We start from the raw sequence: 27,175 nt of genomic DNA, 5'->3' as shown, positions 1-27,175 counted from the left end.
TCTGCTCCCAAACAGGTCTCTCTTGAAAATGAGTTCTCATGATAAAGGGTAAATAAATAAATAAATAAATAAATAAATGCTTGTTTAGCTTCTCTGCACACTGGATCTAGTCTTATGCACTGCTGTCTGCCAAACAGTTATGTGGATTTATACAGGAGAGCATGTGAAGTAGGTGATGCTGAATGCATGAAACATGAATCACGTTCAGTATTTTGTGTAAACGTGCAACGTTTATGGAATAAAAAATGATGCTGATGATGCAATCATGCTGACTTGGAGACACTTCAGCTGATTGAGCATCACAGAAACATGGTCCAATAACAAACCATGGCTAAAAGTGTCGTAGAGTTCAATAACTTTATTTTAACTATTAGTTTGACTCAGTTTGGTTGAATAAATATTGGTTAAGTGATGCGAATCCTGTCTTGTAACCACCTAACACACCTGGTTAGATGTTTTTTAATAGACCTTACAAAGTGAGCATTAAGCACTTGGCGTTGTTATGAATTTTCCTCTGTTGCAGTTAATATTTTTTTCTGTTAGAGAAGGTGTTTTGAGCGTTGACTGATCATGCAGCAGTTTGGGAGTTGACGGGTTGCCAATCACAGAATCGGGAAATGTGTTTCTCTACCACATGATTGATCTGTTTTTATTGTTTCACTAAAATGTGGATTCTGTTTTTTTCCTGCAGATTTAGACCAAAAACATGCATGTTAGGCTGCCTTCAGGCCCAGGCCTCCCTTGCAAAAGAGATCTGTTATCTCAATGGGATTTGCCTGTTTAAATAAAGGTTAATAATTAATAATAATAATAATAATTCGTTTTTAAGAACTTTACATACCATTCAAATATCTCCTGCTTCTTTCCCTTTGTACACACACTCCACTAAAATAAAACCTAGCTACATTTTGTGGTTAATTATTGTAGCCGTGTGATTTATAGAGTTCAGAAAACAACCTCTGGCATCCCCTGGACTTCACTCTAGATGGAAAATCCCAAATGATTTTCCTTCCATCTCCCGCCTGCTGAACTCGATAACCAGCAGCTGGTGTTGAAATTCAAATGTGTTCACTGCTTTCCTCCCCATCTGACTTCCTTCTGTTTGACTGACTTTAAATGGGAGTAAATGAAGCTACTACCACACTGTCGGAAACAGTTGGAGGGTTTTCCCCGTTCTCCTTTTCAGCGTTTTCTCTCACAAATGACATTAAATGCAAAGCTGGCCTCTTTAAACTGCTCATAGCGTGGCCGTTGTGTCATCTCTCGTCTTTTCAGCTGCGGTTCCATTTGTATAATGGCTGAAAAATTGCAAAAATAGATTTTTTTTTTACTTAAGTGGTTAAAGGAAACCAAGTCTCCAAATAAAATACTTGTAATATGAAAGATTTATTTTTATTTTTTTTGTCAAACAGAAAGAAGTTGCTTTTCTGGTTGTCTTGATATACATTTTTCAGTCATATGTTTTTTTTTATTCACCTGCATGTAGTTGTAGCATCTTCCATTGGGTCACTTTAGAGCTTTTTGGCAAATAAAGCTTCTCTGCCTTACTTCAGCTGCTATGCTCACCCACCCTAAGGTGTAGGAAAAAATATTCAGGCCTCCTCCCCTCAGCTCAACAAGACATTGAGCTTCTTTCACATAACTCTTGACAGTATTTTTTTATATCAGTATATTGTTTCTGTAAAATTATTGTAGAATGTTTCGATCCAAAAAAGTCTTTCCTACTGTGATTTAAAATCCGTAACACCTCTTTCCACTGGAAACACTTCCAGATGACTTTTGTGACTTTTAAGCAATGCTAGATTTTAATCTTTTGAAAAGATTAAAAACTATTTACCGTATAGTATAAGTCGCACCTTTTTGCATAAATTTGCAAGTCCTGCAACTTATAGACCGATGCGACTAATATATGTTTTCCCCCCCATATTTATAACCCAATTTTTGTCTGACATTTTAAATATTCATTCATAGACCTGAACCAGTAAGCAGTACCAGTTGCAGCCGCTAGAGGGCCCTCTAGGCTTTTATATGTTGTTCCTCTACCCGAGAAGGAAGTGGGCAGCGGAGTGCATGTTCCACGCCCCGGGAAGCAGCTAGGTGTGGGTAGACGAAGGAGCCTTCATCGCGGGGAGGAACACCAGCGCCCAGACGAAATGAAGCTGTTTTGACCATCAAAGTGCATTTATTAAGCAAACATTAGACTGAGACACACCTTTACTATAATTTTGAGCAAACATATAATTGTTTTTGTGTTAATCTTGTTAAATTCTTATTAAAGTCCTCCCGTGCTTGCTCCCGCAGCTGCCGTTTGGCAGCCCATCGATTTTTGGCACTACACCGGCCCACATTTCCGGTTTGTCAGTGGTGACGCGTAACAAACGTGACGTGTCAGCAGTGATGCATAACAGATGCGACGTATACGGCGAAGCGACATATTTATGAATTTTTCAATTTTATTTTAACAAATATGGACTGACAGACTTACTGGGCCGAGCAACGTGTACAGCGGAAAATACGGTATTTATGTTTGTTTCCACTTTCAGACATTTTTGAACTGATGCAACTTATACGCCGGAGAGACTTGTACGGCGGAAAATACGGTAGTACTTTTTTTTATAGATTACATCAGTGAGCTAAATCACAGCTGACTGATGAACTGAGATCTCTTTAAATCTATTTGAGGTTTGAAAAGTGAAAGGTCAGCTGAGCATCCAGTTTGTCTCCATGGAGCCATGACTCATTGCACAGAGCCTCAGTTCTGTATCACAGTTTTTAGATCGTTTACTTGAATCTACACTTTACTGAAAATATTTAATTAACAAGCTCAGAGATTAGGAAATCTCTTCTAAGCTTGTACTTCGGGGAGTCTTGCTAGAGAGAATAGCTAAATTGAGAGCGTGTGCAGCTGACTCCATAATTTTTCAGCCTCCCTGTCATACAGATCCATTAACTGAGACATTATATTTTTACTCTTTTGTTATCCTGCATGCATTTATATGCTGTTTTCGTATCTACTCATTTCTTTTGCTGACTCCACCCCTATGAGAATATATCTGCCATTTTGAATTTTGACTATAATCTCTGCGCTATTTTAGGACTCAAGTGCCATTGGTTGGAGGTGGAGAGGGCAGAGGGATGAAGGTTGCTGATGTCACGGGTGTTGCCTGGCAACAAATGTGTGTTTCCAGTCAGCAGGTTTTGGCTGCTTGCAGAAAGGGGTGACAGACGATGGACTCGCGTGTTAGGTGTTTGTCTTTCACTTCTCCCACTACTAGTTTGTTTCTTATACGTTTTCTCATAAAAAAAAAAGATTAATAATAATTTTATCGTCTAGAAAACAGCAAGAAATCTGTTTAAAGAGTTAAAAAAAATGTAATAGACTTTATTTATTTTTCATGGCAAGTCTGCAGTTGTCAACTCATCATAGAGCAGGGCTGTTCAACTGGTGGCCCGGGGGCCAAATCAGGCCTATGGGTGAGCTCAGTTCGGCCCACCAGGTTCATTTTCAAATAAAACTAGATTTTAAATCGTAAAACAAACTTACTTAATGATAATAACTGCTGGATGTCCGGCCTCTGAGCTCTTTGCTTTCAGTAACTGTGGCCCCCTGAGCAGTTTAGTTGAACAGTCCTGTCATAGAGTCTTTCTGACCTGTTTATGGATGGACTGGATGGATGTTATGCCATCACCATGAAAACCTCAGAACAGGTTTTCTTTAAATCAAACATGTTGCATGCATCGTTGCAAACTGCACCTCATAAAAATTCTAGCTAGGCCATATGGACCAATTGAAAGCTTGAAGGTGGTCATTTGTTGGAGATAAACGTTTAAATGTTAGTAGTGTAAAAGAAAGATGACTTTGTCTGCTTATAACTTTGATTTTAGCCCAGGGCTATTCAACAAAACTGCTCAGTGGGCCACAGTTACAGAGAGCCAGCAGCTCGGGGGCCAGACATCCAGCGATTAAAGTCATTATGTGAATAAACCCTTTTTTTTTTTAATGAAGTGAGACAGATTGAAGTCACTGTTGAATAGCCTTGTTTTAGCCTGTTACCAAAGCCTCTTGAAAAATGATTGCAGCTGCCACGATGCCACTCACTCATGGAGCTCTCCACCATTTTTACATAATTTTAGAGGTACAATGGAGCTGATTAAACAAAATCCTTCCCATTATAGAACGACTGGATGCTTTTCTTGATCAAGTTAGGACCCTAGCTGTGCTTTCACTCTCACACAGCTTTAAAGAGTTATAGATTTAGTAAGTACTTGGGATGCACGATATTATCGGCATGGTATCGGTATCGGCCGATATTAGCGATAAAGTTATATATCGGCCATTCCATCAAACGAACTCACCGATATAAAAGGCGCTGATGATGTATACATATGCGTGCGTATATAAGGCGCTGTTTTGGTATGACAAGCCAGCGACAAGGATGCCTGCAGCACCAGCTCAACGTTATGACATCACGCACGTTGTTGAGTTTAGATTTGTGAAAATTTACAAACTTGCACTGTTCGAGTGTTGTCATTGTGTTAGAGTAAATGTCATGGATAAATTTGACATTAAACATAGGTTGACGTGTCACATCATTTTTTGTCTCCCCCCCCCCCCCCCCCTTTTGGCATTTAGTATTTTAATTCCACAGCAGACAAAGCTATGTAGTCTCTGTAAGTAGGTCTAGGGGGAAAATACTGGTATCGGTTATCGGCCAAACAAGTTTTAACATATTGGCATATCGGATATCGGCTAAAAATCCAATATCGTGCTGTATATGTACTTTTTAACCCCTTAATTGTTAATACGTATGTGTTTTTTTTTTTATAATACCAATACAATATTGGTATATATTGGTTGACAGGGGGCTGGGGACAACATGTGCTGTGGTCGACATGCTTCAAGTGGCTCGGACCGTTAACAACTGCTCGCACTTCTAGTTTTTGGTCTTTCTTTGTTTTATATGTTTAAAATGTAATCCCTGCTTCTGGTCTTCCTTTCACCACCTTCTGCTCGTTTAAGTGAGAGTGAACATAATGGACCGATTCAATTCACAACCACGTTATCTGGCTGCTATTCTGACTTAGACAAATGTAAAAGTTGGACTTTATAATTAGCCTTTATAATTACATTTGAGCTATGGAGCCACATGTTTTATTATCTTCTGGAGGGAGGCTCTCATTGGCTCCCTGATCTAATTTTTTTCTCGGCATTATTTTCAAGCTATTGCCTTCGTCTGCTGAGGGTTTAAGGCACGGGATGGCGGCTGGGGGGTGGGGATGGTGCTTCATTAGCAAGTTAAGTGAATTTATATGCATAAACCTGGCTCCAAGCGAATGAGCCAAGCTGATTAGGGAGAGGCAGTGTTTTTAGTTGATGGAAATAAATTACCCATTAGCTTTAGGAAATAAGATATGTGCATGTATGTAATCTGTTAAGAGTTCGTGGAAGGTAGCATCACTAACGTCTTATGGTTATGGTGTTAATGTTAGGTCAAACAATAGAAGAAGCTAAAACACATTTTGTCTTAAAAAAAAATCAGAGGAGCTTTGCAGCGTGTTCACTCCTCCTCCCACAGCACACCTGTCTTTTACGCTGACCTTGGGTCGCCTTTCTTTTTTAAGCTCCTGACCAAGTTACCCCAGCAACCACACATCACGCACCGCTTCAAGCTCTGCTGTGCATATGTATGCAAAGGGAACCTTCTGAGCCGTTTTTGTTTGGGTTGCTGCGCATTTCACATAAGCCTCGTTGTGTCAGATTTCCTGTCTCTGCAGACCTTGGTTACAAAAGCTTTGAGACCATTTCTGTCCATTTGGAGTGTTTAAATAATTGCGCAATGGCAGCCTCGCTTCGAACGTTTTCAGAAATTTGGATCTGGCCGTTTTATTGAACAGTGATCGGTTGCATCGTATTCCTCTTTTTCCACTTCCACTGTTTATTGAAAAGGGCTCTGGCTCATTAATGGTGACGCTTCATCACAGTTTGCACCTAGTGTCAAAGGCTGTTTGGCAACAATGAAGCTTGATAATCATAAGAACCATTGGAAAGGAGAGATGTTCTCTTCTTTTAGGATATTTATTCTGTTTATACATTTAATCCATCTTTATGAATAAGAAGAAGCTGGGGTCGTTGTTGCTCCATGATGTGTCCATTATTAAGTTTTTCACTATTATTGTGTGAATGTTTAAGAAGCATTCACACTATTGTGATCCATTTTTCTTCCAAACGTTTTTCAGCATCTTTCTCGTTCCACATTTTTTGTGCTATTTCAGCAAATCATATATCAACATGTTCAGCTCGTTCATGACAATCCTGCTATGACTTAGCTTATTGAAATATTTAGCCTTTTCTGCCACTGTTTTCCTCATAGAAAATGAATTGAGCTCATTTTACATCCTTCAAATCTTAAGATCTATTTACAGCCTTTTACTGCTTCTTTCACATTTTATTCTGGTTCAGCTTCTTTCAGCTTCCTTTTGCAAATTTAAACTTTTTTTCCAGCTGTTTTGGGCTCCTTTCAGATTTTTTCTGCTAACTACAAAACTTCTTTCTGCTAGTTTCAGCTTATGCTCATTTCTGCTTATTTCTGCAAGTTTCAGCTTTTTCAGCTACTATTTAGCCATCTTTATGTTAATTTGAACCTTTTCAGCCAATTCCATATTATTTGCATGCATTTCAACTGTTTTAAGCCTAATTCAGCAAAAATGTGCTTTTTCCTCTTCCTTCGTATAATTTAAGCTCTCTTCTGCTTTTTTAGCTACTCTTCAGCTGTTTCTGGCAAATTACTGCTTTTTTCAGGTAATTTCCATTTTTTTGTGCTCGTTTCTGCTTCTTTAAGCGTAATTAGGCAAACATGTTCTTTCTGCTTTCTTCTGCTAATTTCAGCTATATATTTTTAGCATTTTTAAGCTAATTTCAGCTGTTTTCTGATAAGTTCAACTTTTGTGGTAATTTCTGCTACTTTAAGCCTAAATGACTTTTTTTTTGTTGCTAATTTCAACTTGTCATGTAGTTTCAGTAATTTCAGTTATACTATTTAGCTGATTTGTGCTAAATTTAGCTTTTTCAGCTAATTTCACATTTTTGAAACTCATTTCAGCTCCTTCTTCATCCTTCTTTTTCACCTACCTTTAAGATTTTTTTTTAGCTAATTTACTAATTTATGTGCTAATGTCTGCTTATTTAAACCTAATTCAGCAAATATGTGTTCTTTCTGGTTTCCTTTGGTGATATAGGCTTGTTCTTCCATTTCAGCTACATTTGAGCTGTTTTTCATCAAGGTTTTCAGCAATAAGCATTCACACTGCATTTTCACAGGAAATGCAGTTTTTCTAGTTTATAATTATATCACAGCCTTGTTGGTTTCCAGTACATTTAGACACAATTCATGTTGTACAAATATTTTGTTTCTATTAAATTTCATTGATGTTTACGATGCCAATCCTGACAAAATCTTGCACCACACTAGAATAGATCATCTAATTTGTGCATCTATATGCTAAAATCTAAATATGGTAAATCTGAAATGATAGCTGGAAAGCTGAAAACTGCTTCCTTCAGGGCTCTCTTGGTTTTCATTGTTCATGTGGTGATGTTTGACGTGACGTTAACTCCGTTTGCTGCTCTTGAGCCAACCCCGACTACCTTTCCTGCAAGTCTCAAAGACAAAGAACTGTTACTGAGGTGAAGGCTCATCTTTTTTGTGTAAAGTGTAGGCTTTGCAGAGAGAAAAGGACATGTAAAGATCAGAAAGTCTTTCTTCAGCAGCAGTTTCCCTCCAAGCTATGAGCACTGAACTGTTCAAAGCGACTTCTTTGTGTAAAATGTTGTTTATTTTTCAGCCATTTCCATCAATCCCTCCCTCTCATCTCATTCATCGCACACAAAGTGCTTCTCGCTGACTAAACCAGTCTCCAGCGAGCCAAAAGAAGACTGATTTGTTTGTATTTAGAAAGAAAGAGAGCAAAGTTGGACTGAGAGGAAGAGATCGGATCCGAGAGGCTTGAGTCAAAACGTATGTGAATGCGAGCTCCTTAAATCTGATAAACACACAGCCGTGCAGCTTGACACTGTTACAGTTTGTTCACACACACACCAGGGGATTTTCTTTTTCCTGCCTTCTCGTGTCTTTGAGTTCATCATAGCTGTCTTTTCACCCAGCTGATCCGACCAGAACAGAAACAATGAAAGCATTATTTTTTTTTTTTTTCAATTTTGCAGTGATTTTTACGGTGGCCCTAAGGTGTAAATGAACATTTGAAAAAAATGGAATTACATGAAGCCAAAGCGGAAGTGGGTAAAGTGGAAGTGGCTGGAATCACATTTGAAAAAACAGAATTACATAAGAAAGGAAAAAAAAACGGAATTGCATTAAGCCAAATGGGAAGTATTTTTATTTTTTTTAATTTTTACTTTATTAACAGCATAAAACCGAACAAGAGAACAATATACAGTACATACACATCGGAGATACAGTTAAAAGGATAGCCTGCTAACTGTATCTCCATTGTGTGTGTACTGTATATTGTTCTCTTGTTCAGTTTTAGGCTATTAATAAAGTTAAAAAAAAAAAAAAAAACGTCCCGTTTGGCTTAATGTGATTCCGTTTTTTTCAAATGTAATTCCATTTTTTTCTAAAATGATTTGGGCCACTTCCGCTTCGGCCACTTCCGCTTTGGCTTAATTCTGTTTTTTCAAATGTAATTCAGTTTTTTGCTAATTTAATTTTGTTTTTTTTCTAATGTTGTTGTGATTTTGTTGTTTATGTTGTTTTTTTCAAATGTTGTTCCTTTGCACCTTAGGGCCACCGTACATTTTACATTTAAACTAAACGTTTTTTTTCTTTAAATTGTGACATTATGGTGTTTCCATGTGTTCTGTCAGCCACAGGTTGAAGGAACTGACCGTATTTTTTATGTTAGGACCTGTCAAGGTTTCCTCTCTTTAAAAAGAGTTCAGATTTTTTTTTTTTTGAAGTGGGATTTTAAGGTTTCTGTAGTCTGTGTCTTACTGCAGTAGAACAATCTCAGTTTGGAGCATCTGTGAGAAATTCTTTTATAAAAGCTCTGCGGTGAGCTCGACACCTTCACTGAGTCAAACTGACATTATTCTGACTGCTGCCTACTATCTGAACTATCCCCTTCAGTGTTTTAATTTTATATCTTGTTTCACAATGTCAAAATTTTATTTCAAAAGTTGCAATTCAATCCAGTTTATTTATATAGCACCAAGTCACAACAGAAGTCCTCTCGGCACTGTACAAAAGCATCCATATACCTTATTTTCCGCTGTACAAGTTGCTCCTGCGTATAAGTCACATCAGTCCAAAAATGTCTAATAAAGTGGAAAAGAACATAAAAAAGTCGCTTCACTGTATAAGTTGCATTTATTATGCGTAACCGCTGACACGTTGGGTTTATGTGTCACCGCTGACAACTTGGAAATGTGGGCCGGTGTTGTGCCAAAAATTGATTGGCTGCCGTGGGAGCGTGCACGGGAGGACTTTAACAAGAATTGAACAAGATTAACACTTAAAAACAATGATTTGTTTGCTCGAAATTATAGCAAAGGTGTGTCGCAGTCTAACTTTTCCTTAATAAATGCACTTTAATGGTCAAACATTTCGCCGCACCGCCCAGGCGAAATGTTGCTGAATTGACGTTTGCTCCAGGAGTTTCGGAGCAAGACGAAGGTGGCTTGGTATGGCAAGCCAAAGTGTCTCATTAATAGCCACTTTGACCTAATAATGAGACACTTAGCTTGTCATCGAGGGCCTCTAGTGGCTGCAAATGGTAGTGTTTAATATTTTTCATGTCGGAATAAATGAAATCATCAGATCTCGGCCAAAAAATGAGCTATAAATATGGGGAAAAAATGTATATTAGTCGCTTTGGTGTATAAGGCGCAGGACTTGCAAATTTATGCAAAAAGATGCAACTTATAAAACCCATATATTCAAACCTTCTCACTTTTTTGTATATCTATTTTCTCTGACAAAGTAAGACTAAATATTAAGGCGTATAAATGGTAGTTCATGGATCTTCGTGTTTGACTCATGTCGATGTTGCGTTTTAACCCCTGCAAAGTGGTTTAGATTTCTTTCCATTGTAGTTTCATTCGACAGCTTAAGTTATGATCTGATCAATGAATTCACCCTCCTGCCACAGAGTCTTCGAAACCTGCTGAGCAGAAGTGAGGAAAAGACCTTCAACTGTTTGATTTTAGCAGCAGGGGGATCTTTGCCTTTTTCTACTTAAATCTGCAAAGCACACGTTTTAGATGATTTTGTCTTGTTCCTTGTTGAATAAGTCTGTCATGCCTGTAATATCTGATCCCATACCTCTGCTCTGCAGGATTTCTCTACAGGCTTTTACTTCCCACCTCCTGTCTTTCTGACAGGTGTACAACAGGGAGGGCCTAAAGCATCCTCAGAGGTTTAATTGTTACTGCGATGCTTTTTATTGGACATTATTATTCTACTGATTGACATGACCTTTATATAGCTGTCCTGCAATTTAATATTTTCCTGTTGGCTTTTTCCCTTTCTGGAAACAAAACAGAATTTCTAAATTGTATTCAGAGGAAGAAAAAAAAACATGATACAAATTACAATTCATAATCCTTGTCTTTTAAGGAATGCACATCAAGTTTTAAACTATGAAGATCTTATGTTGAAAATAAGGTTAAACCAAAAGAGGAATTTACAGTGCCTTGCGAAAGTATTTGGCCCCCTTGAACTTTTCAACCTTTTGCCACATTTCAGGCTTCAAACAGAAAGATATAAAATTTAAATTTTTTTGTGAAGAATCAACAACAAGTGGGACACAATGGTGAAGTGGAATGAAATTTATTGGATGTGTCAAACTTTTTTAACAAATAAAAAACTGAAAAGTGGGGCATACAATATTATTCGGCCCCCTTGTGTTAATACTTTGTAGCGCCGCCTTTTGCTGCAGTTCCAGCTGCAAGTCTCTTGGGGTTTGTCTCTATCAGGTTTGCACATGGAGAGACTGAAATTCTTGCCCATTCTTCTTTACAAAACAGCTCGAGCTCAGTGAGGTTGGATGGAGAGCGTTTGTGAACAGCAGTCTTCAGCTCTTTCCACAGATTCTCGATTGGATTCAGGTCTGGACTTTGACTTGGCCATTCCAACACCTGGATACGTTTATTTGTGAACCATTCCATTGTAGATTTGGCTTTATGTTTTGGATCATTGTCTTGTTGGAAGATAAATCTCCGTCCCAGTCTCAGGTCTCTTGCAGACTCAAACAGGTTTTCTTCCAGAATGGTTCTGTATTTGGCCCCATCCATCTTCCCATCAATTCTGACCATCTTCCCTGTCCCCGCTGATGAAAAGCAGGCCCAAACCATGATGCTGCCACCACCATGTTTGACAGTGGGGATGGTGTGTTCAGGGTGATGAGCTGTGTTGCTTTTACGTCAAACATATCGTTTTGCATTGTGGCCAAACAGTTCGAGTTTGGTTTCATGTGACCAGAGCACCTTCTTCCACATGTTTGATGTGTCTCCCAGGTGCTTGTGACAAACTTTAAACAACACTTTTTATGGATATCTTTGAGAAATGACTTTCTTCTTGCCACTCTTCCATAAAGACCAGATTTGTGCAGTGTACGACTGATTGTTGTCCTATGGACAGACTCTCCCACCTCAGCTGTAGATCTCTGCCGTTCATCCAGAGTGATCATGGGCCTCTTGGCTGCATCTCTGATCAGTCTTCTCCTTGTTCCAGATGAAAGTTTAGAGGGATGGCCAGGTCTTGGTAGATTTGCAGTGGTCTGATACTCCTTCCATTTCAACATGATTGCTTGCACAGTGCTCCTTGGGATGTTTAAAGCTTGGGAAATCTTTTGTATCCAAATCCAGCTTTAAACTTCTCCACAACTGTATCTCAGACCTGCCTGGTGTGTTCCTTGGTCTTCATGATGCTCTCTGCGCTTTGAACAGAACCCTGAGACTATCACAGAGCAGGTGCATTTATACAGAGACTTGATTACACACAGGTGGATTCTATTTATCAACATTGGATCATTCATAGATCCTCACTGAACTTCTGGAGTGAGTTTGCTGCACTGAAAGTAAAGAGGCCGAATAATATTGCACGCCTCACTTTTCAGTTTTTTGTTAAAAAAAAGTTTGACACATCCAATAAATGTCATTCCACTTCACGATTGTGTCCCACTTGTTGATTCTTCACAAGAAATAAAAATTGTATATCTTTGTTTGAAGCCTGAAATGTGGCAAAAGGTTGAAAAGTTCAAGGGGGCCGAATACTTTCGCAAGACACTGTATATATATGTGTGTGTGAGTGTGTGTGTGTGTGTGTATATATATATATATATATATATATATATATATAAAAGATGCACGATATTGGATTTTTGGTCGATATCCGATATATTAAAACTTATTTGGCCGATACCAATACTGATTATTTTTCACCCTAGACCTACTTACAGAGACTACATAGCTTTCTCTGCTGTGGAATTAAAGTACTCCATCATTCTGCATGGTCTTTGTCACTTTGTCCTGCTACCAAATGCAGATGCCAAAAAGGGGGCTGAAAACCTTGTGTAAGAAAACTGCAACAAACAGGGCCTTTATTGTTTGTTAAATTTGATCTGTGGTTCTAAGCACATGGTTTAATTGGTAATGAAATGTGTCATGTCTGTTTAACTACCAGCACCAGAAACAAGCAGCTTCATATGTTTTTTTTAAATTGGTTTAGGAAATGAACGACACAAAAACAGACTTTTAGTTGTGCAGAGAGACTGATGAGCAGAGCCAGATCAACGAGGAGCGCCGTCTCCTGCCAGACCAGGGATTTGAATGCAACACAGAAAGCAGATGCTAAGCTGCTGCTGTATCTGATGCAATGTCTCCTGCTGAGTTAGATGGATTCTGTTATTCCGTCGCTGGGTGGGCGAGCAGCCCTGCCAGGCAAGCCTCTGCTCTAAATGGAGCATAGTTCTGCCGTGGAGTCGGGGCGAGCCCACAGGAGCTGTCTTAGTTCTGTTATGTAGGTTAAAGCTGCTCGCAGACGCAACGCAACACAATGAGATGCAGGCGCTCCGTCACAATTAAAGGCTTTAACGTTCGTACAACGGACATTAAAATGACATTTGTTGTTGCAATAGACGTTCAAGGGAAATGTTTTGTTTTGTCTCATCAGAAACCGGCTCAGCCATCAGTGCCTCCTGTATCGGTTTGGGTAACTCGCTCACGCCACCTGCAGGCCAGGCAGGAAAACCAGTTCCAGGTTATAACGGTAAGACGACGAAGAACAAAAAAATTACCTTTTTTTCAAAATTTCTGTTATTATTGTGTGAATGTTTATGAAGCTTTCACACTTTTGTGATCCATTTTTCTTCCATACGCTTTTCGATGCGATTCTCGTCCCACAGTTTTGAAGCTATTTCATAAATCATATCTCAGAACGTTCAGTTCTTTCAGGACAATCCTGCTATGACTTTTGGTATTGGTGCAACTTTAGCTTTTTGAAATATTTAGCCTTTTCTGCAATTTTTACCCCCATTTTTTTATCGTAGAAAATGAATCAAGTTCATTTTACATCCTACAAATCTTTAGATCTGTTTGCAACCTTTTTCACGTTTTGTTCTGGTTCAGCTTCTTTCAGCTTCCTTGTGCACAAATTTATATATATTTTTTTAAATCAGCTGATTGTGCTCCTTTGATTCTTTCTGCTAATTTCAGCTAATGCTCTGCTCTGTTGTTTTCTGCTAGTTTCAGTTATTTCAGCTACATTTTAGCTTTTTCAGTTAATTCCACATTTTTTGTAATAATTTCAACTTTTTAAGCCTAATTCAGCAACTCTCTCCACTTCCTTCTGGTAATTTAAGCTTCTTTCCAGCTTTATTGGGCGAACGTTAAGCTTGTTCTAATTTCTCAGCTACTTTTTTTTTTTTTTTTTTCAGCTGTTTTCAGATAAATTCCAAGTTTTTTGTGGTAATTTCTGCTACGTTCAGTCTAATTAACTTCTGTCTGCTAATTTTATGCTGCTTTCAGCTATTATAGCTACTATTTAGCCGTTTTAGGCTAAATTTAGCTTTTTCAGCTAATTCCACGTTCTTGGAGCTCATTTCACTTACGTCTAGTAGTTAAAGCTTCTTTCTGCCTTTTCAGCTACTTTCAACTATTTTTTGCTTATTTCTGCTTATTTAAAGTTGGTTCTTAAAACTTAAGTGTTCTTTTGCTTTCTTCTGCTAATTTAGGCTTGTTCTTTCATTTCAGCTACGTTTTATCCAATTTCAGCTCTTTTTCATTAAGTTCTTCTGCAACAAGCATTCACTCTGCATTTTCGCAGGAAATGCAATTCCTCCAGTTGCTGGAGTTTTAATGAACGGCTTGTTGTTCCTTTTTGCTGCAGTCACAGTGATCGACGACGACATGCAGGAGGTGAAACCAAGAACTCTCGGAAATATCGTGGTGAGGTGAGCCTCGTAAGGAGCTTTGCACAAACACACAAAAGCATTAGACTCGAACAAACACAATTCAAATTTAATAATGAACTTTTAATAAACAGATTATTGCTAACCTCTTCTGTTTCTCTGAGGGGAAAATCTGTTGAGAAAAATGTAGCTGAGTGGACTTTGATGAAAGCTGCTCCGGTCCTTCGTGCTGCCCTCTCCTCCAGCCTGCGATCTGTCTGTTATCACCCCCCAAACTCCACTTCCCTGCTTTTTCTAAATGCTAGTAATGACTCGGTGCTGAGGGGAGGAGGTGGGGGGGATTTCCAATCTACAGTGCATCGAGTGACGAAGGGGAGCTGCCAGAAACGGACAGGGACAGCTGTGTTTTGTTCTTCACTTTTTTTGGAAGAAAATCTGTATCTGTCTTTAATTCCTTCAAAAGAATAGTCTTTGCCGAGTTGTTTCAAAATGTGCAGATGGAGTTGGGGTGTTGCAGCTCCTACATGTCTTGATTTGGAAGCTGCAGAAATATAAGCAGTTAGGATGTTTTGGGTGCATCTTGATCCACGCACAGTGCTGGACTAAAAAGAACCATTCCATGAATTATGCTGCTTTTTTTATATTTAAAGTGCAGTTTGTGCATGGAAGTGTGTGCTGTAATAATTATATTATTAAACAATTTATTTATGCCTTGAAAGCCAGTTTCTTCAGTGGAGAGTCAGGTTTAGAGTTCAGAGGAAACGGGATTATCAGGAGTCCCCTGACCTTGCGGCTCCCTGCAGGTCAGGTCTGAGCCTGGGGGGCGTATCAACACAAGCGTCAGATTCTGGCTCAAGTCTTAGGAGATGCAGCGAGATGTTCTGTGTGAAGGACCGTAAAGAATATGTTTTTCTGTCACAATTATTATTTTTAAACTTTATAAGATAATTTTACACTTTCCCTCCCTTCAGACTACCGTTACCGCCAGGTGCGGCATCGTCTCTGTGGCAAAACCAGGATCTGTTCAAGAAGCTCTACTTCACCAAGTTTCCAGTAAGTTAAAACTTTACCTCAGGACAGTTAGTTTAATGAAAGTAAACATTAGCACTGAACACATTGTAATAAAATAAAACATTGTATAATAAAGTCTTCAGTAAGTTAACACATACCGTTTGTAGTAAAATGTCGCCCTCTAGTGTTAAAATATTAAAACTGCAGCACTTCTGTAAAAACTTTGCATTTTTACTAAAACCTAAAGTTTTACTTAAGTTATAATTTAGCTGAATTTCTTCAAAGCAGTGATTTGATCATAGTTGTGCGTTTCTGTCATTCTTCCACGTTATTAGGGGTATTATGACACCATGGACGCGGGGTTTCTGGATGAGGGATTCCTTTACATCATGTCTCGGTCTGATGATGTCATCAACGTGGCTGGGCACAGGCTGTCTGCTGGAGCTTTAGAGGAAGTAGGAGAAGCAATCGTGGCCGATGCGATCCAAAGCTTTTTCCCTTCGATGTATTATAAAGGATGCGTTTGTGTTTTCCAGTCGGTGCTGCTGCACCCTGCAGTGGGAGACTGCGCTGTTGTGGGTCTGGAGGACAAACTGAAGGGTCACGTTCCTTTGGCGCTCTGCGTGCTCAAGAATGGTGAGGAGTAAATGTAACTGTATCCTCGGCTGAAGGATAAGATTGTATAAATTCCAACCTTGTGCTTTTGGTCACACTGAATTGTGGGTTTGCATCATATTGCGTCTCAGGTGTGGGGAAAACTGAAGAAGAAATCACGAAGGAGATGGTCAAGCTTGTGAGAGACACTGTTGGACCAGTGGCTGCCTTTAGGAATGTACTGTTTGTGCGTGGATTACCTAAAACACGTTCTGGCAAGATTCCTCGCTCTTCTTTGGCCGATCTAATCAATGGCAAACCTTACAAGGTAAAAGGAAACTCATCGGGGAACGTCTAATTGAGTCCGATCCTCTGGACAGATTCTTTTTTGTTGAAACGGTCCCAACAAAGACAAATCCATCCAGAGGACCAGACCTTGTTAGATTAATCTACCTGGATTATTGAGCATGCATCATCTGCAGGTCCTGCTCTCATTATTTTGTTTTGTTGATGTTCCCAAAGGAAAATGAGTTAAAAAGTGGGGAAAATCTCAGTATAGTCGTTTATAATTAATTATTTTTTATTGGAAACTGGTTGAAACTGTTAATTGATTTATGTGTACTTTTAAAAGACACTTTCAGCATTCGTGCTTTGAAAATGCTTCTCTTCACAGATCACTCCAACCATCGAGGACCCGGAGGTGTTCAAAGACATTGAGAAGCAAGTAGAAAAAGTTCTGGGACGTCATGCAGCCTGAACCTGGGCGACTTTGACGAGTTTCACAGAATCTTACTAAGAGGTAAAAGTCTGTTTTTAAAAAATTAGACTGGTAAGACTTAAAGCGACAGCGCAGAATGTGTGGACCTGTAAATGAACAGTTAAAGAAAACAAGTGACCAAACTAGTTATTTTAAAATATCAGGTTATCGTTTGATACAAATCATCACAGTCAGCCCTAAATAATAAAAAAAAAAAAGACTTTTGCTCTAATAGTATGATTGATCTTTTCCATTAGTGCAGGGATCTGCAACCTGTGGTCAAAACTAACTTTAAACAAGAAAAAAAGCTAGTTTTTCTGTCATTTCCTTTACAAATATGCGAACTAATACAAGGAGTGCTTTCCCTTTTTTATTTCTTCCAAGTAGGATACTTAATTTTTCAACAATCAAAAAAAAAATATAATAATCAGACCTGTGCAGTTCTTTTTAAAAATTGGGCAAAAACTTGTTTTCTTTACAAGAATCTTTTCAGTTCGTCTTCAAAATATCAACAAACCTTAAAAATCATTACTGTATTTTCCGAACTATAAGTTGCTCTTTTTTCATCGTTTGGCCAGTCCTGCTACTTATACGTTTTTTTCTTTCTCCCCTATTCATGACAGTTTTTATTCAAACCGAAAACATTACCATTTGCAGCCACAAGAGGGCCTTCTAGGCTTTTGATAACTATGTTATTCCTCTACTGCTAAACCCCCAAACATTCACTTAGAGACAACTGAGAAAAACTCAACACAAGGAAAATCCTATTCTGCAGATTACAAACAGTAGGTAATAAAATATGGGGGGGGGGGGGGGGGGGGTGTCTGCACAGCGGACCTGGCGGCGTGTCCGGAGACGAAGGTGGCTTGCGGCGATGCATAATAAATGCGACTTATAGCCCAGAAAATACAGTAGATATTTTCAGCTTTATACTGGCCAGAAAAGCACAATCCAACAAACTAAGTGGTCCACGGGCCACCAGTTGTGCCTCTGGACACGTTTAATTTAGTGAACGAAGGGGGCCGAAATGTCTCTTTTGACCGTAAAGGTTGCAGACCCCTGCATTAGTGTGTGCAACCTAAATATTAACGTGATGCTGCAGATTCATAATGAACAGAAGTCCTCAGACCAAATGAATAAAATTCACTAACAGTTTTTTTTTATTGACAATGAGAACTTGTTTGCTCACCACTTAGTTTTGACCAAAGTACAAGAATAATAAAAAAAAAAAAAAAAACGAAATGGTTCCTCGTTCGTGCAAATTGAAGATGTCAAACAGACGTCAGGCCTGTGCAGTAGATCAACCAGAAAATCAAAAGGTAACACTTGCACCAAATGTAAGTCACAGCAAGCAACAGGTTTTGCCAAATCACCTCACTTCAACATGGTCATATACACACGATGAGCTGCAAGTGTGTTGATGCTGACAAAACATACGCTACAACAAGTGACACGGTCCACACATGGGAGTACTGCTGTTTACGTTCTGAGAGACAACTGTCTCTTCTTTTGTCCTTGGCTACTAAAAGTCTGAGTTGATGCGGTTGTATGAAAGTGCTCGTCATGTTCCGGTGTCGACACATCCTCGGAAAAACGCTCCTTTTTGTTGTTGTTGTGCGAGTCCATAAGAAAAATTGTTGGTGGTACAATGAGCCACCACTAGAGGGCAGGTTTTCACAGAACATATTCATAGTCATAAATATTAGCACAATGAAAAAATAAAACCATATGTACAAAATGATCTCGTACAAGGGAAAGATGGACTTTAAAGAGCAGCATGTATTCTATAGTCCACTAAATGAGGCGGCAAGGACGATTTTTTTCGCACAAACTCTGAATATCTTTTTATACATACATGTTTGTGTATATAGTAAAAATGGCATATTTATATTATTTTACAGATAGAATTGCACAGTACATTATGCTCTGACAAGTTACTTTACATGTAAAAGGTAGAAATGGTGACGACGAGGCAGCCTGCAGGACAGTTTAGCACCGGCGCCCACGTTACAGGGGAGTCAGAGAGGAAAGCAGAGCTTCTTGGCAGTGCGTGTCATCAGACTGGTTTAGTTCCTCAGCAGATTGGGCCCGTCCAGCAGCTCCAATAATACATTTCCATTCAGAACTGTAGCTGAGGGGCAGATAGAAAGGTTGAACAATCAATATTCAGTTTCTGCAGCATTCTTTAACAGTAAGTCGATAATTGAGCTGCTATGCGTGGAAACTTATACCATCACAGAGTTTAATGGTCTATAAGTGAATTTGTTTCTTACACAGATCCGGGCCCGTCCAGAAATATAGATACAGCATGTATAGTAGTTCAGTTTCAAGGAGGCAGTAAAACACAAAGAAAAGTACTTCTTTCTTTAAGTCTGTCATGCCACAAAGTGATTGGTGCCGTGGGAGCGTGCACGAGAGAACTTGCTGTTAACAAGATAAACAACTTGAAAACAATTGTTTGCTTGAGATTACAGTAGTCCTTCGCTACTTTGCGGTTTTTCAAAATAAGCCACATGATGAGCATGAATTTTTTATTTAAAATACATTTTTAATTACTTAGCACCTGCTGCACATTTGTGCAGAGCGGAGAAGTGGGCGTGGCCAAGAGCACTTGCAGACGGCAAAAAGCAGAGGAGGAAGGGAGCTGAAATCTCTTAGAGCTTAGAAACATTGTTTAGAATACAGCAATCACACAATATAAAAAATATTAAATTATTTTGAATTATTTTAGAACTTCTATGTTTAGTTGTTTCAGTGTAATTGTTCAAGAAGTATATTTCTGCTCCGTGCTGCAGAGCTCAAGTTGTGTGACATCCCTGTGATGTCCTGCTGAACTTCTCTACAATTTAAATACACAATCCATGCTGTATGGATTGTTTATTTAAAGGAGGGAGTAACAGGTGACGTGTGTGATTGTAGCCTGGCACATGTCATGACAAAGTTTACTGAACTTGGACTACTGTATTCCAACTTCGCAGTTTTTCACTTATCGTGGATCTTCAGGGTACAGATCCCCCACAATAAACAAGGGTCTACTGTATAGCAAAGGTGTGTCTCAGTTTACATTTCGCCTGCTTGTTAAATTACGAGCCATAATCGATTTTTGGCCGGCATTTATTAAGGAAAACGCAAACGGAGACACTTGTTAAATTTCAAAGAACTCAAACAGGGCACCGACAGATAAGCCAAAAAGGAAGTTGTTTTCTAAGTTTCTTTGTGTTTTACCACCTCCTTGAGACTGAACTTTCACCAACGTGAAACGTCCATCTGTCAATCTTTGTTCGATGACTCTGGAAAGACACAACAAACTGAATTTTCAAAGCAAATGAATTCAGTTGCAGACTATTAAACTCAGTTTGTGATGGCATAAGTTTCAGCCCATGCATAGCCCCGCCTCCCCACAGTTTGGTTGCGTAGTTCCTAAAATAAGAATAAGTCGTAGCTTGACGGTTTCCTCTAAGGACATTAAAAACAGACTCCTGTAACACTAGTTGCCTTTTATAATAGGCTTGATATATTGGTGCCACATACAGGTTGTTAACGGGAACAAGTGGCACTTCATAAGGTCCAATCTGAATCCAATTTATTTCAGTCTTTGTGAGCGGTGCACCTCAGAGAGTAATTGTGTTGGATGTGAAAATGAACATGTACCTCCACACTTGAAATGTTTAGTTTATATCAGAAAGCATATTAAAATATCAACGTTAGACCGTTTTAAATTTTTTTTTCCCCCCCCAACGTTGATTATGCATCAATTGAATGTTTTAAGCCAAAGCTCTGCAGATGTCTTTGTTTTTGCCTCACCCCAAACCCTGTACGAGCTTTTCTCTAATTGCAACTGCTTGCATTAGTTAAAAGAAAAAAAAAAAAAAATCCTGTCAGGAGTTTTAAAGAAGGTACTACATGAACTTTGCAAATATTTTCTTTGCAGGAGTACTAAAACAAAAATGTAACGACAGCAACAGAATAGATTTTTGGAAAACAAAAGTAATAAAATGTAAACTTAGTTCTATAATTATGTTTAGGAGGACTAAGGTTATTGTGGCATAATGCATTTTTAGAGGTTAATATTATAGATCCCCTTCCATCAGTTCTGAATAGTTTGGCCAATCATAAATAGGATGGAAGTTGTGGTGCCATGTGTTTGTAAAGTTCAAACGCTCCTCACTGCTCAGCTTGTGTTCGGGTGTTTAATCCATACCCATTTGAAATGTTTGGAGAAGATCTTGGTTTCTCAGATACGCCTTTTCATTGTTTCCTCCGGTTGTGTGGCATTTACTGGTAATTTTTGTGCGGACACTAGTTGCCTTTTTCTGTTCTAATGACTTAAAGTTTGGGTGGTGAGTCAAGTAAACGCTCCTGCTTGGTTTTCTGTAGCTTTCAGTTCTTCATGTGCACCAGTCAATCTCAAAAGCAGCTCATTGTTCCCATAATAAACCTGGTGTAAAACAAGAAGCTGTAGAAACCTTCACCTGACACATCTTGGATCTGAATGACTTGGTCAGTGTTTTAAGTTTCAAGTTCTAAAGTTGGAACATTAAACACGTGAACCAGATCTTTACCCTGCAGAACTGACCTACAAAGCTCTCAACAACCTAGCTCCATCTTATATTTGAGATCTTATTGCATATTTTCTTAACAGAGCGCTTTGCTGTCAGACTGCAGGCTTACTCACGGTTCCTAGAGTTTCCAAAAGCAGAATGGGACGAAGATCTTTCAGTTATCAGGCTCCTCTCTTGTAGAACCAACTTAGTTTCTGTCCAGTTTTAAGATTTTCCTTTTTTGATAAATCCTTTAGTTAAGGTTGGTTACTAGAGGACAATTTGACCTCATTTCCTTAGACCTGCCATTGTGTATCTGTTCCTCTCAAACCCAGCCAGTCGAAGCAGATGGCCACTTATCCTGAGCCTGGTTCTGCTAAAGGTTTCTCCCTCATGAGGGAGTTTATCCTGTCCACTGTCGCCTTCATGCTTGCTCAAGATGAGTCTGTGATGAAGTTAAACTTGGAAGGTTTTATTTTTTTTAAAACAAAAAACATCCACACAAACCAGTATCTTTAAGTCGCCGCCCACTGGAGCACTGATTTTGTAATCAAAATGAACTAGAGCTGATCTGTTGTTGAAATGCTGAGAAACTCAATCTTCTCCCAACAGTTCTCAGACAGAAACTGGTTCACCCCGAGGATTAAACATCTTAACACAATCTTTTTCAGCACTTTAGAAGGAGAAACTTTCATAAACCCATGATACAACACAGAAGTGTTTGACATTCTTCTACTTCTCAAACATGAGACTTTTTAGAACAGTAACGTGCACATTTTGAACTATTTTAAACTTTTTGGTGTTATAGTGTGACCATGTCAACTTTGACTTACAAGTATATAGGCCTGTCGCGATAAGCAAATCAATTCATCGCATGATAAATGAAATTTATCAACCTCATTTTCTTTGCGTCTCTCTCTTTCTACTGGATGACAAAAAGCTCAACTTCAGTGCTCTTCACTGACCACACCCTCTCTCTTTAAATCTGTTTTAGTGATCCAAAATCTTGATTTTGGATCATTAAAAGCAGCTAAGCTAACAGGCTGACTTAGTCTTTTCAAAACCTGTGCTTTCGTGTAAAAAGTTTTTGTTTACTGATTTTTTTTAAATTAAAAGCTTTGTGTGACAAATGCTATGCTAAAGAGCTCAAACCACACAGAGCGTCCACCATTTTGAGAACCACAGAGAGACAGCCCATGTCATGTCAAGAGGCCTCCCTCCCATTTTTTTTAGACACGCTGCTCACTCCCTCACTATCCATCCTTTGGTCGAAACAGTCTTATACTACCATCTAGTGGTCAAAAAAGGTACTGCACTCAAAACAATTTAACAAGCCTTTCTTCTTAAAATCGAAAAAAATTAATAATTAGTTAAATTTCAAACAATATCATTTATTGCAATAATTTCTGAGACAATTAATCGCCCAGCAAAATTTGTTATCGTGACAGGCCTACGAGCATAACTCAAAATGTCTTTAAGAAACAAAACCAAACTGGTCACCACCTTATAACACATGGTTTTGATCAATTTGCAGATGCCATTATATAGATTCATATTACACCACAAATCCATCTCAGCTTAAAGTCTAGTAAACGAAACATGCCATTCCAACACTCAGTGTTGCTTTTCAGAGCCTCTCTACTGTTAAATCGTTGATTCTGTATAATGATAAAAATGTAATTGAATGTTTGACTTTCAATAAATGTATTACTGCATATGGAAACTACAGCCTGGTTTATTGGTAACATTCCTTTCAACCTTAATATTCAAATCAGTCAATGTAGTTTGTGCTACTCTGTAAACCTGTATATTTGACAGTGTTGTGTTACATACTGAGTACAGTTTATGGTCCCTCTTCCTCCTCTCAGCAGGAGTAGGTTCTCACCGTGGAGCTGTCCAGTCGCTGCACTGCAGACGGTCCAACTGTAGGTGGGGGCAGTGAGAGATTATTTTTGATATAGCTAACCAGTGAAGAAAAACTACCGTAATTTTCGGACTATTAGCCTTTACTTTTTTCACACGCTTTGAATCCTGCAGCAAATTTATGTATTTTTTTTATTTTTTTGACGGGTTAACGAGCTTCATGCCGCCAAAACATTTAGCCTCGTCAAACCCGAGCGCTCACATAGCTGCCAAATACATATTTCTCTTAGGGGGTGGGTCCTCGTGACGACTACCTTTATAAATAAAAAGTTAAAAAAAAATCTTGACCAAGTCACATCCCCCTTCGTTGAAGTATTTGCAGCCAGTCGAAACAAGCGTAAATCAAATCAAACAGCGAATTAGCCTAGAGAATAAAGTGACGTTGAGAACAACGACAAGAGAGAGACTGAGGACGTGTGTGATGAAGTTATTCTGAGGCTGTTCAATTCTGGCACTGAAGAAGACGACGACTTTAGTGGTTTAGTGCACAAGAAAAATGAAGATCGTGATGATGATGACTTTTTCTGGTAGGTTACTGTATTTACTGTATCTATTTTGTTTTTAACCAGCTGTTTTACAGGCACTGTTCAGAAAAAAAACAAAAAAACATTTTTTGTACATATTTAAATTTTTTAATGTAAATATCTCATGCAACATAGACAAGTGTGGCCTATATATGTACGAAAGATTTTTTATTTTTAAATTTAGTGGACGTGGCTTATATTCAGGTGCGCTCAATAATCCGAAAATTACGGTACTTTAGTTCTCACATTAAGATTAAACATTTTCCATACAATAGTAACAAGACTTTTGCTTTGACTGGGCTAGATGTTAGTAAATTGTGGATATCACAGTGAATAATGATGGAGGAACTCGGGAAAGTTGTTTTTGTGTTAAAGAAGAACACTGGCCAAAACTACCTAGGATATTTCCAGTCATGTAGAACATCCCTTACAGCATAAAGATATAACTGCTGATTGACTCTGACTCTACATAAATGAGCAAGTGTGCATGTTACACATTCTTTATCAGCAGGTTGTCGTTAAACGGTAAATGATTGAACTTCCTGTGTGCACCTCGGGACTTGTTTTAGATGTGTCCTTGCTCCAAGGCATACCTCAACAGCTTATCACGTTCAGCAGGAAAACGTATTTAACATGTGGGGGTTGGGAAACACTCGACTCTGGTGTTTAAATGACAAACAGTCTACAGAATAAACTCCGAAGTTTAAATTTCTGCTTTGCTTAATGAAGAATGCATGCTATCCTTAAATCAAATTGTAACACCAGGTAAGTAAACTAGGATCTGGGAATATCACCCTCTTTCAACCAGTGTTCTCCTCGAACAGCACAGGGATCAGGATTGACACGAAACTTCAGTTTTAGTATTTGAAATATCAAAGACCTAATGATCACATACACAACAGTGTTTAGTTATTCTAAGGGTTTACCAACAAGTATGAGTCATCATTTCTGCTTAGGTATATTTGCAACACAAAAAAACACCTTTGGAGCCGATGAGAAACCACAATATTAAGGAGAGATACAGCAGGACAGTGGTTGGCAAAGATCACGTAAAGTGGAGGAAGAGCGTAAGTAGAAGCACACAAGCCCAAAACTTTGTGGGGGCAGAGCTGACCTTGAAACAAATCCAAATACATGTCGTCAGGACTATCATCCAGAGCCTCAGAGAGGACTGCAGGACCGCCATCAGTCAGAGAGAATAAGAAGCAGTCAGGAGCAGAAAACTATCTGTAGTGGACGTGAGCTTTTTGTGTTAGTTGGAACTAGGGCTGAACAATTAATTGCAGTTGCGATAATATCGCGATATATGATAAAACGAGATTTTCTAATTGCAAAGGCTGCGATTTGACTGGTCACGTGACTTGCGAGTGAGCAGGAGACGTCAACACTGCACTTTAACCAGTTGCACAATGGCGTCAGGCTCGACAGAAGCTGATATTTCTGAAAGTTTGGCACCTAAGAGCGGCAGCACGTCCGTTGTTTGGAATTATTTTGGCTTTAAAATAGAAAACGCTGCACGACGACGTGTTGTGCAGAACCTGCCTTGCTGCTGTCGCTACCTCTCGAGGTAACACCACAAAGAAAGTCATTTACGATAGTTACATGGCTAAAATACCAACGACCAGTGCTTCAACTTCAAGTAAGCAAAGTACCAGCCGACGGGGATCACTGACCAAATTGTTTGAAGGTTTTACTCCGTATGAACATAATTTGAAACGGACGCGGAAATAACTAGCAATAACTGAGTTCATAGTGAAAGACATTTTTGCTACTGAAACAGATTTATTGCTTTTGTTCATTGAAAAATAATCGCATCTTAAATCGCAATTAGAACATTTTCCAAAATCGTTCAGCCCTAGTTGGAACCTACACTTTACCACACTTTGACTAAAGTTGCACCAAGCCAAACGATTATATCATTTAAAAAAAAAAGAAAATTATTGTCGGTGGAGGAATACAATGTGTGCGAGTCAGTCGCTCACCCTCAGGGGGAAGCCTTCTGGAGTGACCAGATGTTGCTGTGAGACGGAACCCGGCAGGAAGAGTCTCTGCTGATCCAGGCATCATGCTGATGCCGTGGACGTCCCTGGGAGGGAACTGTCTCCGCCAGGACGGACCCCGAAAGTCCTTGTCATCACACTGATCGGGGGAGAAAAAAGTAAAATGGTTTACAGCTCATAACACTGATTTGAGAGTGGGATACTTGAGTTGGAGTACTATTGAAGTAAATGAGTTGCCGTTTCCAAAATGCAAGGATTTTGTAATTTTGAATAGTAAAAGTTCTCCTGCATGCTTCAGTTTTAGCATCACCTTTTTTTTTTGCATCAGATCATGAGAATAAATCAAGTCCAGTCACCTAAAGAGGAATGTGCATTTGCCCTAAAATCTATTTAAACTCAAATAATCGTCAACATTTTACTTTAAAGTGGTGATATTTGCCGCTCACCTCTTCCAGCCTCCTGTCGGTGCCCAGCGCCAGCAGATTGTTGTACTCTCGCTCCAGAATCTGACGTGCCTGAAGAAAGAAAAACAGATTACTCATTTTCACAAGTCCATCTATTTTTAGCTGCACGACAACAGAGGCAGCTGACACGCCACCTTAATTAAGCTTCATATTAAAATTACCCAGTTATAGATGAGTTTCACAGGGCGACTTGCCAAATAAACAGTTGGGAAATTTGCATGTTCTGACTTTGATTCCATCAGCTTTTGAGGGCTGATACAAACACTCCTATTTTTGCATTGAAGGTGCCATTGGATGATTTTAATGCCCATAGTTACATTTAATTAAATGCTGCCACTAAGTACTACATGTTCCTTAATGATAAACACTTATCCATATTAACTGGCGCAGTGTTCATTTTAAATGAGTTGCTTACCAGGAATATTATAAAATGGTCTGGCACGTCATTTATATAGGTGGAGTACCTGAGTGCTTTGGTTGGGGATCTGGAGGAGCAGCGCCAGGCTACTGTAGTCAAAGTTGTCATCCAGAGCGACCAGAGCTCCGTGCACGCCGCTCTCCAGCAGGATGTTGGCATAGTCCCTCAGGCCTATACTCTGCACCCAGCGGATGACTCGTTCATTACTCCACACCAGCACATCTGCAGAGATGAGCACACACTTAATACAGAGTTGTTGTTTTTTTTTCTCCATTAGGTTTGTTATTATTTTATTATCATTTTTATTTTTTTGTATTCTTGCCTCTTATTTCATGCAGGCTTTGTTCTCTTCGTCTTTCCAATTCCTTCCTGTCATAGTTGAGCTTCTTCAGACACATGATTCCATACTGTAAACTTGTTCTAATTTCAGAAAAACACAGCCATGGAAGATAAAAAAAAAAAAACACTTTCCCCTTTTGATTATGTTTACCGTAATTTCCCGACTATAAGCTACTG

At 38.9% G+C, this 27,175-nt stretch overlaps 2 protein-coding genes across 4 annotated transcripts in view; one reads left to right on the top strand and one right to left on the bottom strand.

Annotated features, from left to right (window-relative positions):
- acss3 (acyl-CoA synthetase short chain family member 3) overlaps nt 1-27,175 on the top strand; it is a 66,855-nt gene that overhangs the window by 25,399 nt on the left and 14,281 nt on the right. The window contains exons 10-16 of the mRNA XM_037695648.1: nt 13,191-13,286; nt 14,406-14,469; nt 15,399-15,480; nt 15,774-15,893; nt 15,975-16,074; nt 16,185-16,360; nt 16,706-16,831. Of these exons, the coding sequence (XP_037551576.1) occupies nt 13,191-13,286; nt 14,406-14,469; nt 15,399-15,480; nt 15,774-15,893; nt 15,975-16,074; nt 16,185-16,360; nt 16,706-16,789 (722 nt within the window). The 3' untranslated portion in view covers nt 16,790-16,831. The remainder of the gene's footprint in view (nt 1-13,190; nt 13,287-14,405; nt 14,470-15,398; nt 15,481-15,773; nt 15,894-15,974; nt 16,075-16,184; nt 16,361-16,705; nt 16,832-27,175) is intronic.
- The window catches only part of ppfia2 (PTPRF interacting protein alpha 2), a 56,119-nt gene continuing 46,932 nt past the window's right edge, over nt 17,989-27,175 (bottom strand). For 2 of the 3 annotated variants that reach the window (XM_037695645.1, XM_037695646.1), the window contains 6 exons: nt 26,982-27,079; nt 26,706-26,881; nt 26,224-26,292; nt 25,760-25,916; nt 23,164-23,253; nt 17,989-18,920 (listed from right to left, as the gene is read on the bottom strand). In XM_037695645.1, coding sequence (XP_037551573.1) covers nt 23,195-23,253; nt 25,760-25,916; nt 26,224-26,292; nt 26,706-26,881; nt 26,982-27,079 — 559 coding nt within the window. In that variant the 3' untranslated portion in view covers nt 17,989-18,920; nt 23,164-23,194. The remainder of the gene's footprint in view (nt 18,921-23,163; nt 23,254-25,759; nt 25,917-26,223; nt 26,293-26,705; nt 26,882-26,981; nt 27,080-27,175) is intronic. The other variant, XM_037695647.1, reaches the window with a different exon arrangement.

The sequence above is a fragment of the Nematolebias whitei genome, chromosome 22 (assembly GCF_014905685.2).
Source record: "Nematolebias whitei isolate Nwh7 chromosome 22, NemWhi1, whole genome shotgun sequence".
In the NCBI taxonomy this organism is placed as follows: Eukaryota; Metazoa; Chordata; class Actinopteri; order Cyprinodontiformes; family Rivulidae; genus Nematolebias; species Nematolebias whitei.
Note: the sequence above shows the minus strand (reverse complement) of the source record. Positions and strands in the feature narration are given on the sequence as shown.